The sequence below is a fragment of the Gossypium hirsutum genome, chromosome A12 (assembly GCF_007990345.1).
Source record: "Gossypium hirsutum isolate 1008001.06 chromosome A12, Gossypium_hirsutum_v2.1, whole genome shotgun sequence".
In the NCBI taxonomy this organism is placed as follows: domain Eukaryota; kingdom Viridiplantae; phylum Streptophyta; class Magnoliopsida; order Malvales; family Malvaceae; genus Gossypium; species Gossypium hirsutum.
Genome location: NC_053435.1, coordinates 89,528,958 through 89,546,805, shown reverse-complemented (window position 1 = coordinate 89,546,805; position 17,848 = coordinate 89,528,958). Strand labels below are relative to the sequence as shown.

The 17,848-nt window shown below is 33.1% G+C and overlaps 1 protein-coding gene and 2 long non-coding RNA genes across 4 annotated transcripts; 1 reads left to right on the top strand and 2 right to left on the bottom strand.

Annotated features, from left to right (window-relative positions):
* Window positions 1-3,594: 3,594 nt before the first annotated feature.
* LOC107947571 (glucan endo-1,3-beta-glucosidase) lies at window positions 3,595-4,960 on the bottom strand. The gene is made up of 2 exons (XM_016882185.2): window positions 4,833-4,960; window positions 3,595-4,709 (listed from the first exon to the last, which is right to left on the bottom strand). The coding sequence occupies exons 1-2, from the start codon at window positions 4,903-4,905 to the stop codon at window positions 3,736-3,738; spliced, it is 1,047 nt and encodes a 348-aa protein (XP_016737674.2). The 5' UTR covers window positions 4,906-4,960; the 3' UTR covers window positions 3,595-3,735.
* A 2,057-nt stretch (window positions 4,961-7,017) lies between these two features.
* Window positions 7,018-16,258, bottom strand: LOC107898486 (uncharacterized). Its single transcript, XR_005906279.1, has 3 exons — window positions 16,164-16,258; window positions 15,937-16,048; window positions 7,018-7,220 (listed from the first exon to the last, which is right to left on the bottom strand). It is a non-coding gene; the product is annotated as an uncharacterized lncRNA (long non-coding RNA).
* LOC121210967 (uncharacterized) lies at window positions 11,871-14,061 on the top strand. 2 transcript variants are annotated; one of them, XR_005906278.1, is made up of 4 exons: window positions 11,871-11,997; window positions 12,500-12,649; window positions 13,409-13,454; window positions 13,580-14,061. It is a non-coding gene; the product is annotated as an uncharacterized lncRNA (long non-coding RNA). The 2 variants fall into 2 exon arrangements; XR_005906277.1 differs by lacking the exon at window positions 11,871-11,997 and having other exon boundaries at window positions 12,038-12,649.
* Window positions 16,259-17,848: the final 1,590 nt, after the last annotated feature.

Here is a 17,848-nt window from a genome sequence, read left to right as displayed (position 1 = left end):
GGGAACACTCTTTTTTGCTCCACCCACTGCCTGTCTTTCCAGATTTTATAGTAATTTCTTGATAGATAATCAACCTGATGTTTGGACCCCTAAAATATCAATCCATTTCCTGTTCCAGTAATTATAATTTTGATTCATGGATGAATATTATATGATTTTTTAATTGTAGGCAGTACGAGTCGAGCACTGTGAAAGAGTTCATGTGATTATAGCTGCAAAACGGGTCTGCATTGCCAATTGTCGTGAGTGTGTATTCTTTTTGGGAGTGAATCAGCGTCCCCTTATTGTTGGCGATAACCACAAGCTACAGGTGAGTAAACAACAATCCCCTTTTGCTGGTTATGTGATCACGCTTGTGTTTTGAGAAGAGATTAAAGAACTTATTTCTAAGTAAATGCTGACTAGTCTTAGTTTTGAAAAATAGATAAATTTACAGGGGAAAGAATTCCAATTAGTTAATATTAGCTTCTGTGTTCTTTTCCCCATAGAATTGGCTGTCTCACTCTCTTTGCCACTCCTGGGGACCTTTGATCCTTTCAACTTCAGCCAAGTCAGCCAAACTCAGCACCCTAACTGGTGGTTGGTGCTGTTTGGCCCTGAAGTGCGCACCACCCTTTTTGTTTTCCTCTAACTTCTCCATGGTCTGTCATATTTATGGTTCATTGCGGTTTTTATAATGAAAATGGTGGTTTTAAAATATCTGATGAAGACAAAAGTTATATGCAAAGTTGCAAAGTTGCGGTTTCTATTTGTGCGTTTGGTGGTGGAGATGATCTTTATCAACCTATAGGAATGTCAGAGGCATCACTTAAAAAGGTGAGATTGTAAATGATGCTGAAGACTTACTTTCGGGATTAGATGTTCAAGATTTTGAATCTTTGCTTAACTTGTACTCTTTGTTGATGTAGGTTTGCTATGTTCAAGATTTTCTGCTTCTACAGAATGGAAGAATCGATTATGGTGAATTTGTTGCCATGGTACTAATTTTCAGTTTGTTGGCAGATTGTACAGCAGATCCAGAATATGATGACTCATGAGAAAAGCGATCGGGAAACGGTTTTGGTTCGTCGCATGCTCCAGGACGGGTTACTTGATGTTGTTTGTTTGAAGCATTAGAGAGATGCTGTTGGTTTATGGAATGCCATAGGTTTTGTAAAACTTTGAGGAGTGTGGAAGTGTTAAAGTTATTCAAAATTAACAAGCTCACTATAAAGCAGCAAATTTATATTAGATTCCCATAATATACTTGCTGCATAAATGCCTTTGATTTCCATAAGTTCATATTTAAAGTTGGAATTTATAAATGTTTCAATGAGTATATGCTGCCACAGTTTATAGGATCTTAGAGAAATGTAATTTTCACTAACACAAATTACTCTTCTTTGCGGCTTAATTTGACTTTTAACACTAAGTAAGCTGCCAGTAAATTTATTTCTTTTTACAAAATATTTAGAAAAAATATTAAATTATATTTAATAATAATTATTTAAATTATATTTTATAGTATTATATATTATGATTTTAGTAAATTCATATAAGAATATTGAATATTAAGAATTTTATTAAATCATATATTTTAATTAAAATATATTTAATAATAATTATTTCAAATTATATTTTATAGTATCATATATTATAATTTTAGTAAATTCATATAAGAATATTGATTATTAAGAATTTTATTAAATTATATATTTTAATTAAAATATATTTAATAATAATTATGTTAATTTATATTTTACAGTATCATATATTATGATTTCAGTAAATTAATATAAGAATATTAATTATTAAGAATTTTATTAAATTATATAGTTTAATTAAAATATATTTAATAATAATTATGTTAATTTATATTTTACAGTATCATATATTATGATTTGAGTAAATTAATATAAGAATATTAATTATTAAGAATTTTATTAAATTATATAGTTTAATTAAAATATATTTAATAATAATTATGTTAATTTATATTTTACAGTATCATATATTATGATTTGAGTAAATTAATATAAGAATATTAATTATTAAGAATTTTATTAAATTATATAGTTTAATTAAAATATATTTAATAATAATTATGTTAATTTATATTTTACAGTATCATATATTATGATTGAGTAAATTAATATAAGAATATTAATTATTAAGAATTTCATTAAATTATATATTTTAATTAAAATATATTTAATAATAATTATGTTAATTTATATTTTACAGTATCATATATTATGATTTCAGTAAATTAATATAAGAATATTAATTATTAAGAATTTTATTAAAATTTATATTTTAATTAAAATATATTTAATAATAATTATGTTTAAATATGATTAAACTATTTATTATTGATAATAATAATCTTATTATAATTTAAATAACAATAACAATAATCATTTACTAAAATAAATTTATGCTAAGGGTATTCTAGTCATTTTACTTTTTTCCATTATGCTATTACACCTCTATTCCATTCAACCAAACACAAGATTACTATTACGCCTCTATTCCATTACATTCAACCAAACAGTGGATTAGCTATTACACCTCTAATCCAATACACCTCTAATCCCAATACACCTCTAATCCAATACGCCTCTAATCCAATACAGCGAACCAAACGTGCCCTTAATGTTAGCGTTATAAAATAATCATTAACCTATTTTCCCTTATTTTTTACAATTTAAAATTTTTTTCATAGCTAATTTTACAATTAAGATACCCTTTCATATTTATCCTCTGAATACATATTTTATCTATTTGATTCTAAATATAAAATATTTAATAAATTTAACCATCAATATTTATAAAATTTTCATTTTAGTTTGAACTCTAAACTTTTTTTTATAAATTTAGCCCTCAAAATTTGTCAAATTAGTTCTAATTCAATAATTTTATAAATTTTATAAATTTTGAGGACTAAATTTATTTATTTTTTTAGAAGTTAAACTAAGATGACAAATTTTGTAAACATTGAGAGTTGAATTTGTTGAATATTTAGGATCGAATATGTAAATATTGGAGAACTAAATTTATTATTAATCTAATAAAAAAAAGACGCACATCATCTAACAACAAGTAACAGAAAAGTGATCAAAACATTTGATTTCGAAAACTTTAATGATTAAATCAGAAAAATTAATAATTCACTGACATTTTTATAATTTGCCCAAAAAGAATGAAGATTTTTTTAACTATTTTTTATGTTCCCTTCTGTAAAAGTAATTTTTAGATGTTTTAAATTTTTAGGAAATTTTCTTAACTATTATTAATGTATATATTTTTATCTTTTAAAATGATTAAAAATTAAAAATTAGAAATCTATCCCTATCAATAAAAGTAGGAGCCATCTGGGGTGGAATGTCTAGAACTTGCAAATTTGTTTTCTCGATCAAAGCTGGTTCAACTAAACAATCCGCAACTTGATTTTGTTCCCTCGGAATATACTGCAGAAATCATTGATTTTTGTGAGACAAAATATTATGGCTTCGCCTAATCAAAGCGGAATTTGAGACAGTGTAAAAGCTTCCTAGAATGTCTTTAACAACTTCCAAACTATTAGAATGTGATAATTTGGTCATAGCCCCTTCGTTGAATAAGTTTGAGGCCATCAAGGCGATTCAATATTTTCAATTACACTCAGTGTATGGAAAATACAGTGAAGTCCAAATCAAAAAAGAAAATATAAGAGGTTGTCTAGAAGATGAATCCTATTTATTGGTTACATCCAACTTAATTTTCTGAATTAAATCTAAGATCATAGGCCTTGACACCATCAAGTCCAAATATCCCAAAATGCCTCTCACACTCATCTCCTCCTTTTCTATTCTCATCAAACATATCAAACAAGTAAATCTCAATTCCCACCCCAGGCCTCCTTGGTGTCCCTACATTTCCCACTACTCTCCTAACCACATTCTCGTTGTAAGCCAATGCATTCTCCACGCTGGCTGCCTCCCCTCCGCCCTTTGGCCACCCTGTCTCCGACACGACCACTTCAACTTCTGCAAACCCTTCTTTCTCCATTGCATGAACCACTGCATCTAAGCTCGCTTCAAACAGATTGCCATACATCAACTGACCGTCTTGAACCATGTCATTGCTTCTAAACAATGCGTAGTCCAACGTTACTTGATTCGACCTACTGCTTGTGTAGCTGAGGTATGGATACACGTTGACCATGAATGGTGATTTCGTCTCATGCAAGAAACTCAGTAAAGGGCGCAAGACAGAACGAAGGGAAGGATCAAAGGCTCCGAGCGAAGGAGGGTAGGATACAGAGAGCACGGATGCTGCTTGAGGGGAGGATAACTTGATAGTACCATCAAGGTTTAGCATTTTAAGTGCTTGGTAAAGGTTAACAACAGCGGGTACAAGATAGGGAGAATATAATGAGTCTTTAAAGAGGACCTCATTTCCAACCGCAATATATCGAATTTGGCTCGGAACAATATGCGCGAATATGTCGGTTTGGAGCCATTGGAGTGCAGAGGCAGGTGGGCCTGAGGCAAGTGAAGGGAGGACTTCATTAGGGACACCGATCATGATATTGATCCCAGTGCCTGAAAATGACTGTAAAGTAAACGGATCAGGATCGAAGATCCGGACATTCGAAATGCCATTGGTTTTGAGAATGTTGATCACTTCCGAGGTTGGTGGGAGGTTGTTCGCAACACGGCCATAGCAGATTCCAAGTGTTGCAGCAACTGCAAGCAAATTCAAATTTAAAAAAAAAAAAAAACCTTCAAGCACTTATTATAAAAATCATGAGATCCCATTCCTATATATTGACAATATCTAACAGCGCAAGGGATAAGAGATGTTGGCACCTGCTTCACATGGAAGAAGCAAGAGAAATGAAACTGGAAATAGAAGATCTCGAATTGTGATTGTTATCAACATTGTTTTTCCAAGCTCAACGAATTCAATTTTTTCCAGCCAATGTTTGGTTAGTAGAATGAAGAAAAGAGATGAATCTTTGTTGAATATATAGTGTTACAGGTTAGAATGATTGCACACTTGGTGTAAATTAGGTTGAATTTTGGTTTGAAAGGCTTTTTGTACTTGGCAATTTTATATTATTAGGGGTTTTTATTTCCCCTAAAATATCTGTTTTCAATGCTTGCATAGTGATGTGATGGAACAGGATTTGACATACACAATACCACCAAGTAAGTATGACCAAAATTCGATTTGACTTGAAAAAATCGAAAAAAATTTTAATTTCGAGTTAAACGAATCGAGTTATTCGAGTCAACTCGAATTTTTTTCGAATTTCGAGTTCGAATCGAGTTTAGTTTTCTAATTCAAATAACTTGAATAATTCGAATATCAAACTATAATATTTTACATTTTTACCCTAAACTCTCATACTTTTTTACTTTTCCCTCAAAACTTTTACTGCTTCCCACTTTCCCCCCAAAACTTTTACTCTCCTTTCATCCCAACCCCCCAATCTATCCAAAATCCATTTCCCACCAAAATTTTACTCTCCCATTTACTTTTTATCAAAATTTTACTCCCAAAAACCCTCAAAACTTTTATTTTCCCCCATAATTTTTACTCTCTCCCACTTTCCCCTTAATTTTTTTTACTTCTTACCCTTTACTCTTAAATAAAAAATCAAAATTATCCAAAAAAAATCACTAAACATAAATAGTAATAATTTTATTTATATCTACTATTTATATTATTAAATTAATTTTCACATTTTATATTATTTATATTATTTGAATTGTTTAGTCGTATTGAATATTTATATTAAAATTGAATTATTAATTATGCCTTTAAATATTCATGTTAAAATTTTATATTGGTATCAATTCACATTTTATCTTTAAAATAACTTTTATTAAAAAATCCAATTTTTACATTTAATATATTTTTTAATTCCAAAATACATAGTGACAAGAATCTGAAGATAATTGAAATAACTAAGCAAGCAAAGAAGCTAACCCGTATATAAAATATTAATAAATAAATTATAAGGTGATGAAAGTTAATCAAAATTTTGATTAAGGTGGACAAATTTTATTACGATGGATGACGGTGGTTACAAGGACCTAAAATTATTTTTTAAAATTTAACTCGAACAAATATATTCGATTCGATTTGATTTGATTTGAATTCCATCTCACACGACTTGATTCAAGAAAATTTCAAATCAAATTAGGATGATAAAATATGATTCGTCAACTCGATTAACTCGAAATTTTTCATTCGATTCGATTCAATTCAATCGAATGCTTACCCCTACCATCAAGAACATAGCAGTGAAGGGCATGAGTGATGAAATTAGTTTGTTTATTGAAAAATGGTACTCATTTAGATTCTATGACTTACTATCTAGCTTTTCATTTATAGTTAAAATAACTACACCAATAAATTTTGGCATTTAAAATATTGGTTGGCTCAATTGAGAATTTGGGATCTTTCCCATTAGACAAGTCTTAGTCAAACTAGTTTAAATGGTATTTGTATTTCCTTTTTCCAAAAGGTTATTTTTAGTTAATGAAATTTAAGCTTCTAATCATCCAATTTTAGGGGAAAGATATATGTCCTCTACAAAATTAACAAAATTAGATTTAAGCTTACTATTTTTTTTAAAACATTATCTTATACTTAAAACTACTTATAACCCCTTCCCAATATTTTAATAGGAAAATATTATGTTTCAGCACACTCGAACCCACGTTCTCCTACACTGACAACAATGTCAGTGTCTACCTGTGTGGACAAAAATAGGCCATTTTGAGGGCCACATTTTTCACCCAAATTTTCCATCAACCTATAATAACACTTAAATACATTCACCAACCAATTCAAGACATTAAAACCAAATCAAAATCAAACTTATGCATGGCATATTAGCTCATATATTCAAGTGTTTTAAACTTACCAAATTCACACTTATGTTCATAGGCAAATTTTATCAATTATACTAATTTGAAACCATTCATCAATAGGTTTATATACTCTCCACCATATAACCATTTCAACACATATCAAACATTATAAAGACTTATATAATTACATCAAAGTATGCTCAACACTAGCCATTTCTATGGCTAGTTACAACCAAAATATTTCATCATTTGATCTATTTTAGCCTTTACATGCCATTACATCAAAAGTAAGCTTGTTTCATATACCGAGAAGTCTAAGGGATAGTGTGATGTGACTCCGATTAAATTCCAACCTTCACGAACCTCCGAGTACTATAAAACAGAGGAAAATATAATAGAGTAAGCATTTAATGCTTAGTAAGTTCATATAATAAGAATTTAACTTACCAATCATGATCAATCAAAATAAGCATATAAACATGCATCCAAATCATTATGACCATTTGCCTAAACACATACTCTTATAAAAACAAGTTAGTCATGAAATTCATATGAATATCAAGAAAATAAAGGTATTTCAAGTACATTCGAGATATACTTCATTTTAATCTCATACTTTCTCACATCAAGAGTTTTGTCTGTTGAATTATTGAAATATCGATGGATACCTTGGTAGTACACACGAAGTGTACGAATCAATGATCCGTCAATTCATATTTAGGGATACCCATAAGGGCACATAATCAGGAAGCACTCTCTCGAGCCATATAACAAGATGCTCATGTGAGCCATGTAATGGGAAACTTATCCGGGTTATAATAGGAAACTCATAAGAGTTTAAAACAGGAAGCTCATTGAGCTTAACAAGTAACTCCGAAGAGTTATTATCAGGAAGCTCCGGATAGCCATTTAACAGGAAGTTCAAGCGAGCCATATCAAGAAGCTCACAAAGAGCCTATATCAATATGCTCATAAAGAGCTGCGGTATGTCTGCAATGCAGGATCAATACTGATCATATAACAGGAGGCTCACAAAAAGCTGCGGTATATTTGCAACACATGCAAGATCAATACCGATCAAGATGCTCACAGGAACCATGTAACGAGAAACTCAAGAGGGCTTATAACAGGATGCTCTTTTGAGCTATGGTGTGTCCGCAACATATGCAGGACCACAACCAATATGGGAAACTTGCATCCATTGATTTTCATCTATTCAAACAAGATTTATTATTTATAGGGCATTATTAGACATGTGATCAATTTCATGCATAAGACATTTATACAATTCACACATATAGAGCATTCATTTCAAATGTATTCATATACATAATTTAGTTACACGAACTTACCTCGACACTTGTTCGTATGCGAAAATCTACTAATATGATACTTTTTGTTTTTCCTCGCTCCAATTCCATATTTGGTCTTTCCGGATTTATATAAATGAATTTAATCATCAATTTATTACATTTCATATTCAATCAACCCAATTCACTTTTTAGGCAAAAGTACCATTTTGCCCCTATACTTTTGATTAATTCCAATTCCGTCCCTAGGCTCGGAACTTGAAATTCATGCAATTTAATCCTTATTCCAAGCCTAATAAATTTTTATATATAACATTTACAGCCCATGTATTTCAAAAAAATCAGAAAATTTCCATGAATTTTACATCTTTACAATTTAGTCCCTAAATCACAATTTCATCAAAATTTCCTTTACAAAAGTTGTTTATCTATCAACAACCTTTCATTTTCTACCATAAATTTCAAAATTTCAGCATACTCATCCATGAAAAAATTTTAATACTTTGATATCTTTACAAATTGGTCCCCAAAATAGATAGATTAAGTTATTACGATATCGAAAAAGTAAAAATTACTAAAAACGGGACATGATTACTTACCCGATTAATCTTGCTTGAAATTCTCTCTCTTAACTAGGGTTTCCATAGAAAATATTTGGGGAAGATGATGAAATAAGATGATATTAGGCTATTATCATCTTTATTTATTTTAAATTCCAATTTAGTCCTTTTATTTTTCTAATTGTCTATGGATGATTCATCATAAATATCTACTAACTCCATTTAATGGTTTAATTTCCATATAAGGACCTCAATTTTTTGAATTTCATAGCTATTTGATACTTATAGCTACTAGAACTCAACTTTTGTATTTTATGCAATTTGGTCCTTTTATCAATTAAACATGTACTCGGTAAAATTTTCTTAATGAAATTTTTATACGTTATTCCTATCATAATGTAGACCATGGAATAGTATTAAAATAAAATTTTCTTTCTGATTCGAATTTGTGGTCCTGAAACCACTGTTTCGATTTTACTGAAAACGGCCTGTAATACCCCAAAACTTCAGTAATTTAATTTGCGTGTTTTGTTGTATGTGGGTTGCTTGCTTTGCTGGTTAAGGGGGTTATAAGAGGTGTGAGAAGTCCTGGGTTCAAACCTAGGCTTTAGCAAAATTTTGTCTTTTTATTGAATAACCCTTATTTATTGCTAGTGGACTCTTAAATTAATGAGAGCGTTGCAAGACATGAAGGGCTGGCTAGTTAGGTGGCTTGTGCCATGTGGTGTGTGCCTAGGGTTCTTGAGTTCGAGCTACCCTTGGCGCAAGAGAATAATATTTTACTGCTCTCGCAAGGTAGGTGGTAGAGTTTGGCCGAAACACTAAGAGTGTAGTGGTTGTGTGAGAGTGGATAGCCGAATTTAAGGAGAGGATAGTGGGAATTGGTGAGGGAGTTATCAGTTTGAATTGATGAACAGGAAAAATAAGAGAGAATCGAAAAAGTGGGGAGTTGTGGGGTAGTGCTGCCGAAGGAGGACTCTCCTTAGCCATACGGTTGTAGGTTGGTGAGGCATTTGGCTGCCGAAATTTTCTTTTGGATTTGTGCTCTCAAATTTGATAGTTCCATCTCTTCTTCGATTTTCTTCTCTTTTCTTTTTCATTATCCATCGATTTTATTGTTCATTGCTAGCCGAGTACCACTTGTGTCTTATGAGCATTTGTTTTCATAACAGTTTTGTTGGACGACTCTTCTGTTGTGTAGGTTTTTAGTTCGGTTCTTCTCTCCCACCCTCACTTCCTTTCTGTATTTTCATACCTTAGCCGAACCACCACCTTCTTCTTTTTTTTCTATCGGCTTCCAATGTTTGCTTTCACTGTCGTTTCAACCGAATATAACATAATCTTCTTCTCATCTTCTCTATTCACGACTCTCTCTTAATTCTTTTTACCTTCTTTGGTGGTTGGCCAAATATCGACTAGTAAGTTGTTCTGCTCTTTTGGTTTTCCCTTCTTCTCTCTTAATGCTGACCCTCTTTCTTTAAATGACTCTGGTATTCTTTAAGGGCAATACTTCGAGAGGGGTAAAGAAGTGCGTAAATGTTACGGAAGTGATCAGAACCTTTCGCTTGTCTCTCGATTGAAGGTAGCGTTTTCGTGGTAGTTGTTTTAGACTGGGGTATTTGGCTTGGAATCCTAACTATTGGCCGAATGCTCTTATCTCTGTTATTGATCATCTGTTACTGATCATGTATAAGTAAACATGATTAATAAAGATCGTTTATTATGCAGTATTCATCAAGGAGTTTGTAGCCAACCTTCGTCAAACGGTTCATACGGGGCTAATCTCACTTTTGCAATCAAGGCAAGTTTTGGGTATTATTTCAGGTTAGGGAATAGAAAAGGGTGATTAACTTTAGAATTGAATGACTAACGAAACATCATGATTGAATTTAGGTTTGGGAAGCGCTTGGGTTGGTCACACGTTTCGCAATAGGTGTGTAATCACACTGTCATTAGCAATAGATCGGCAAAAGAATGTTCAACTGTTGACACTACATGAGCGTATGCTCGCAGGTGTGGTGAGTCGAATGCTCAAAATATGGGCATTCAATCGAAGAAGCCACCATGAACGATTTCATGAGTTAGGCCGATTTTAAGTCACGATGGGCCAAAATGGGTCGTGTCAGCCCCACGAGCTCGTGGGCCCCACACAGGCAAACCGCACAAATGTGTGGAGATTGTTGGGCCGGATGTGTAGTTTGCATGGCCAAGGCCATTATTTGGGCTTATTGGGCCACACGAGCGTGTGGGCCCACATGGGTCGTAATATGGGATTGAGCCCATTTTTACTGTTTAACTGTTAAGGTTGCACGGGTCGTGCGAGATGATTGTGGACCTATTATTGGGTCGGTATGTATACCTAAAACCTAATTTATGAAATGACTATTATACCTCTATGAGGTAAATGACGAAAATACTCCTATGTGATGTATGACTGTTTGAACATGTCATTTTTATCATATCTACATTTATATTATGTTGCATTGCATAGGGTGGGATATACATATTGTTGGAGGAAGTGTACTGAAAGGCTATAAGCCTATTATTGGCAGCTTTGCTGCAAATACTGTTAGTACCGAAACCGGTATTTTATTCTGGAGTGTAGGGATGGGTGGGTTGATTTATTCACCATATGGAGTGTAGGGCTGGACGGAGTGGAGTGTAGAGGATGGTTGGGTAGGATCTCTTTATGCATTGTTGATACTGTATTGTAATGGGCTAAGGCCTTCACTGATATTACTACTGATATGGGCTTAAGCCAAACTGTTCATCATTATATGTTTGACTGATTATTAAATAAGGATTACACACTGGGTTTCATAACTCACCTTCTTTGCTTAACTATAAAGGTAACCCTTAGGCGGGTGGGTGTTGCAAGGGACTCGGAGATGGCCACACCACTATCTATAATTTCGTTTTGACTTTACTAAAAGTAGGGTTATTTAGGGCATTTCATGTAATAAGGTCGTTTTAAGTTTTTTTTTTTGGGATTTTATTAAATTGATTTATATCCGTTAGCCGTAGGACGCGGGTTTTCAAAAAGTAAGGGTCCGTTTGTTTGCAAGGATTTGGTTTTCTGGAAAATATTTTCCTAGTTTTACAGTGTTTGGTTGCAGGAAAATAATTTACATGGGAAATGATTTTCCAAAACACGGTAAAAAGCGAGCCTTTTTTACGGAAAATGTCTTACAGATTTTTAATCGGTAAGACATTTTCCGGAAATTCTTCCTCCCATCTCACTATCCGTTCTTCATCTGTTCTGAGATTTTCCAAAACAAGGTAAGACTTTCTCCTTCTTCCGTTCTTCATCCAGTTCTGTAAGATTGGTTTTGGGTACGACTTTTTATTCTTTTTCTTCTTTTCCCTGACTGATCTGAATTGATCCTGCTTCTGGGATTGATACTTGTTCGATATTGCTTAACCATAGTGCTTTTGGCTTGGGATGTTGTTGAATTCTCTAATTTCGACTTTGATCCATTTCTGTGCTTCAGATTCTGTATCAAACTTATTATTATCATTCAATTCATTGAATTCCATGTTTTTTCTTTTTTGATGTGTAAATTGAATCTTTCTCCCAATTGACATGTTCGATTTTTTTAAAATTTCTTTATAATTTACTTCTTTTATCAAGAGATTTTCTTTCTCATTAATTAGTTTTATCGTAAGCACACATAAATCCATTATATGTTCCTACCATCTCTTCTATGTCAGTCTAGTTTTCGTTCAGAAGCAATTAGTGTGATTCTTTTAGCCTTAGGTTGTTTTGCTTCTCATATAGCAGATTTGTATTCCAATAAGTACATCAGCCGAGTTGGCGCAGATTTTACCATGGATGTTTTATCATAAGGTTATTGGAGTCACAACCTTTTACCTCTTTGTCGAAAGACATGCAGCATCTCCCAATGTTTCCAGAGTTTTGGAATCTATTCCTGTGAGTTTATGAAGACTTTGGCTTCCTCTGAATTAATTTTTCTCTATATTTCATTTATAAGTTGAAGTTTCAATTGATTTTCCTCCGCTTGTTTGTCTGAATTACTTATGAAATAAGTTATATGTTGTTGTTCATTTATAAGTTGAAGTTTCAATTGATTTTATGCTTGTTTAATTATTACTTTAGCTAAAAGCAAGGTTGTTCTCAATGTTTCTTCCTACTATTTTTTTAACTAATACCTTTGCTGAATGTGAAGTCTACCAGTGATGAATTGTCTTTATTTTGCATTTATTTCATGCTTTCTTTCATTATATTTGTGCACATACAAATATTCACCATCTGTTGCTTTTCTGGTTCTTTAGGGACAAGTCCCATACATAGATTTGAACTGGATATTTTTGTTTACCTCAGTCTCTTTACTACTGCTATTTTTGAGTTGTAAGACTTGTTAAGATATGGGAAATGCAACAAGCTATTAAGGCACTAAACCTCTATAAATTTGAACTGGATATCTACTACTATGAGATGAGACTTTTGGATTGAAATTTATAAACTGGAAGCAATATTAAGGATGATGTTTTGTAGCGTCCCCACCTCCCAAACAATTCATAAGGCATTACGATTATGCATGATGAGTTTTTTGGTTAATATTCCTGTATAGTGTTCAGGGACTATATTACATTGCATGAGCTAGAACCATCTTGGATCTTTGATTATCAACGGTTCTGTCATTGTCTATATAAATGTTATTCTTTGCAGGCATTCATAATTGCTTCAACTGCAAAGAGGAAGAGTTACTTCACTGGTATAAACTTGAAGGCAGTCTTTTTTTCTTTTTTTTCCTTGGATGCGTTGCTTTATTGCACCTTTCTGCTCGATACAAATGTATGGATGCGCTGATGTTAAACTACAGACCTCTGGTTTTTTTAGGTACAGGGAACATGTTGTTTGGGGTGATAAAGACCTTAGGCTGAAACTCCTAAGAAATGGGATTTTAACTCGCAAATATACTCCTATGGTAATGACAATTATAACGTTTTAGAAAATAAGAAATGACAGGAAATTAAAACTACTTTTATAAGCATCCATCTTTAAAATTCAGTTCAAAATGATGTATGATTTTAACTTAAACGGATAAGACGCCTTTTTGCTACAATGCGTAACTTAAATGGATATGCTGGCATATAAAGGCTCTAGTGCTATCCTGGAAGGTGTCATCGTAGTTGAGGGTAGTCATTTGAACTTGAAACAACAGAAATTCAAACATTTTATATGGATTACTTGTCTAGGAAATGCATTACTATTTTGGACCGTTTGATTATTATTATAGTTAAATAATATGTTTTACAAGTTATCTTGTACTTGTGATAATGTGTTAAAATTTCTGACTTGCAAACAAACATGTGTCAATGTTCAAGAACTATGACCATCTTCCAAAGGAAACACATTTTGGTTTGTATAGAGAAGCAACTCGTGGTAACCCAAACTACTTCTTGACTTATGGGAATTAGAAAGAAGCTGCACGTGTTCAAGATGAGCTTCGTCCAAATGGTGCTCATTGATGGCACAATCATATGAAAACTCCAGACTATGGTGACTATGTACTAATGGAAAATCTTGATCAAATAACTTGATGCAATATTAGCATCACAAATACATGTCTCATAGATTCTTATGTAATTCAATATACTTTGCATATCTGGATAAAATGGTGGGTAATGATAAAGGGTGTTTGGGGCATTAGGGATGGGGATGGGATATGTGCAGCTGGTCATTGATAATAGAGAAATTTTTATGTTGCTTTCATATCATTGATATACATGTTAGTAACTGAAACTACTTGATTTGTAAGAATGATAGTTGCTTTTATAACACAATTACAAATAATTTATTTGACTTTGGTTGGTTTCAATTGACTTTCGATTAATATTTTAACTTAATAATTGAGTATTATTATATATTTAATTTGATTAATTTATTTATAAATAAATCATTTCAATATATGTAAAAATAATTTAAAATATAAATTTATTAATATATATGTAAAAACAACTTCTCCGGAAAATATTTTCAAGAAATCTGCCAAACAACAGAAAATATTTTACATAGATTCATCCAAACACCAGAAAAGTAAATCATTTTTCAGAAATCATTTTCCAAAAATCACTTTCTAGAAAATATTTTACCTGCAAACAAACAGAGCCTAAAATGATTTTCAAGTATCATGCTACGTAACCTGATTTAAAAGTTTCCACAACGACAATGCTTCAAAGTGTAATAACGACCTAGAAAATGACATGTTTTACTAAAAAATCTGTAATTTGTCAAATGGATTATACAAGTTAATTTTTCAAAAGAATCACAAACAAGGTTTAACACAAACGAGCTTTTCTATTAAATCTGCGATTCTTTTCCAAAACTCACTCTAATGTGACATACAGATGCGTCCCTAACGTCTAGGTCGGGTTTGGGGTGTTACACGGGCTGTTACATAAGTCCTTACTTATTTCTATTCTGTGTAGAAGGGTTATCTTTGCTGATGCGGTTAGCAAGTCAGGAAAGGAAAATCTTAGGGGCAAAGGTTTGTAGATCTTTCCCAGCAATCACCCATCTCATGTTTGCAGATGATTGTATACTGTTTGGAGAGGTTTCAGAAATAGGGATTAATGTGCTTAAAGATATCTTAAGTGAATATGAATCTTGCTCAAGACAATAAGTGAATTTTGAAAAATCCACGGTTTTTTTCAGTATGAATGTGAATGGTCAGGATAAGAACTTGGCTTTCTAGGTACTCAATATTCGTTGTTCAACAGATCCGGAGAAATACTTAAGATTACCGAAGATGGTGGGTCGAAGAAGAAAAATGACATTCCAAGGTTTGAAAGACAGATTGAAGCAAAAGATATACAGTTGGAGTATAAGACATATCTCACAAGGTGGAAAAGAGGTATTTATCAAAGCTATTTTGCAAGCAATTCCTACATACACGATGTTTTACTTTCTTTTGCTAAAATCTTTTTGTATGGAAATGGAGAACATTATAGGGCCTTTCTGGTGCAAAAAAATCATGGGAAGAGAGGCATGCACTGGTGTGATTGAAAGTCTTTATGTGCACTTAAGGAAGAGGGTGGTATGGGATTTCGTAATTTGTCTTTTTTTACAATTGCATGATTGGCCAAACAGGGTTGGCGTTTGTTACGTAATCCTAATTCTTTATTAGTGCGAACTTTGAAAGCCAAATATTTTAAAGGCTTCGATTTTTTTAAATTCTAGGTTAGGAAATTTACCTTTTTTTACCTGGCAGAGCTTATGGATTGCAAAAAGGGCTCCTTTTGAAGGGTTTGGGTTGGAGGATTGACGATGGGAGGAAAGTCACTATCTGGGGAGATGCTTGGGTTCCTGGAAATGATGATTTTAGAGTTCAGAACATGGATGCTAATTTGAGTCTAAATACAGTTGCAGATTTGATTGATGCCAATATAAGAAAGTAGAAAGTTAAGCTAATTTGTAATACCTTTATATAGATAAAGATGTGGAGAGCATTTTATGCATTTCTTTGCCCATGAATCTGCATGAAGATCATATCATTTGGCGTATTCGATTCATAGTGGGCATAAATTTATTTTACAAGATGGACAGAACCAAGAACAGTTAAATTACAGACAATTTTACAAGAAATTATGGAATTTAAATCTACCCCCAAAAATTAAAATTATAAACTAGAGGTTTTCCTGTAACTATTTGCCTACTTTTAGTAATCTACACTTTAAAAGAATGATGGGTTCCGCCATTTGCTGAAGATGTCAGACTAGAGCAGAAATGACGGAACACTTGTTTAGAGAGTGTTTTACAACAAAGGAGACATGGGAGAAGTTAAATGTTACCTGGCCTGTAACACCCCAACCCGTATGTCACTGAAATAAGGTTTCAGAGCATTATCGAACTTATCGATTAAACAATCATACAATTATCATATCCAAACAAATATCATTCAAATACAATTATACAGTCCTTAAAACGAGCCATCTAGGCCAAAAGCAAGCATTAGAAGTGGTTCGGGACTAAACCGAAAATTTACAATTTTTTTGAGAAAACATAAAAAAATTTCAAAATACAGAGGATACACGCCCATATGGCCCGGCCGTGTGTCTCACACGGCCAAAGACACGCCTGTGTGGACATTCAAAATGGGATCACATGGCTGTGTCCCAGCCCATGTCCTACCTCGTGTAACTCACTAACTTGGGTCACACGGCCAAGTCATACGCCCGTGCGCTAGCCCGTGTGGAGCTACTGACTTGTTTTCTAATTAAGTACCAAGGGACACATGGCTGTGCCATCTAACCGTGTGTCACACACGACTGAGACACACGCTCGTGTCTCTGCCTGTGTGGACCAAATAGGCTATTTTCCAAGCCATTTTTCTTACCCAAAGAGGTTCCAACCTGCACACCTCAATATGCATATAATCATAGCATAAATCAGCCTTCAAAACTAACCAATATCAAGATTATATCATGTACTAATCACACATACAACATGATATCCACAAGCACATTCATTTGACCACTTTTAAACATACTAAAAATTCTTCCAAAGTATGCTTAAATGATCAATTACCTATTTTAGACTATGTGCCTAACTCAGCACACATGCTCATCTCAATTCTAAACATTTGCTTCACAAAATACTAATCCTATAACACCCCTAACCCGTATCTATCGCCGGACTAGGGTTAAGCGGCATTACCAAACATATCGAAATACTTCGCATTCATTTCACAAACATCATAGCATCATAGTCAAACATCAACATAAGTCCCTTTCTTAGGTCAATGAGACCTTAAACATGCATTAGGAAGAGGTCGGGACTAAACCGAACATGTTCACGACTTCTAACACCTAGGAAATTTTTCTATTCTGTTAATGTCACACGCTCGTGGGACTAGGCCGTGTGCCTTACAAGGGTATCAAACTCACCCATTTGAACCAACCATGCTAAAACAGAGTGACCATACTGACTTTCACCCACAGCCAATAGACACGCCCGTGTGCTATGACCGTGTGATACTTAGCTAGCTACTGACTTATGTCCACGGCCATATGACATGCCCGTGTGTCAAGGCCGTGTGATTCTTAATAGAATATTGTTTTTCTTACACGTCCACAAGGCATGCCTGTGTCTCCTGACCGTGTGGCA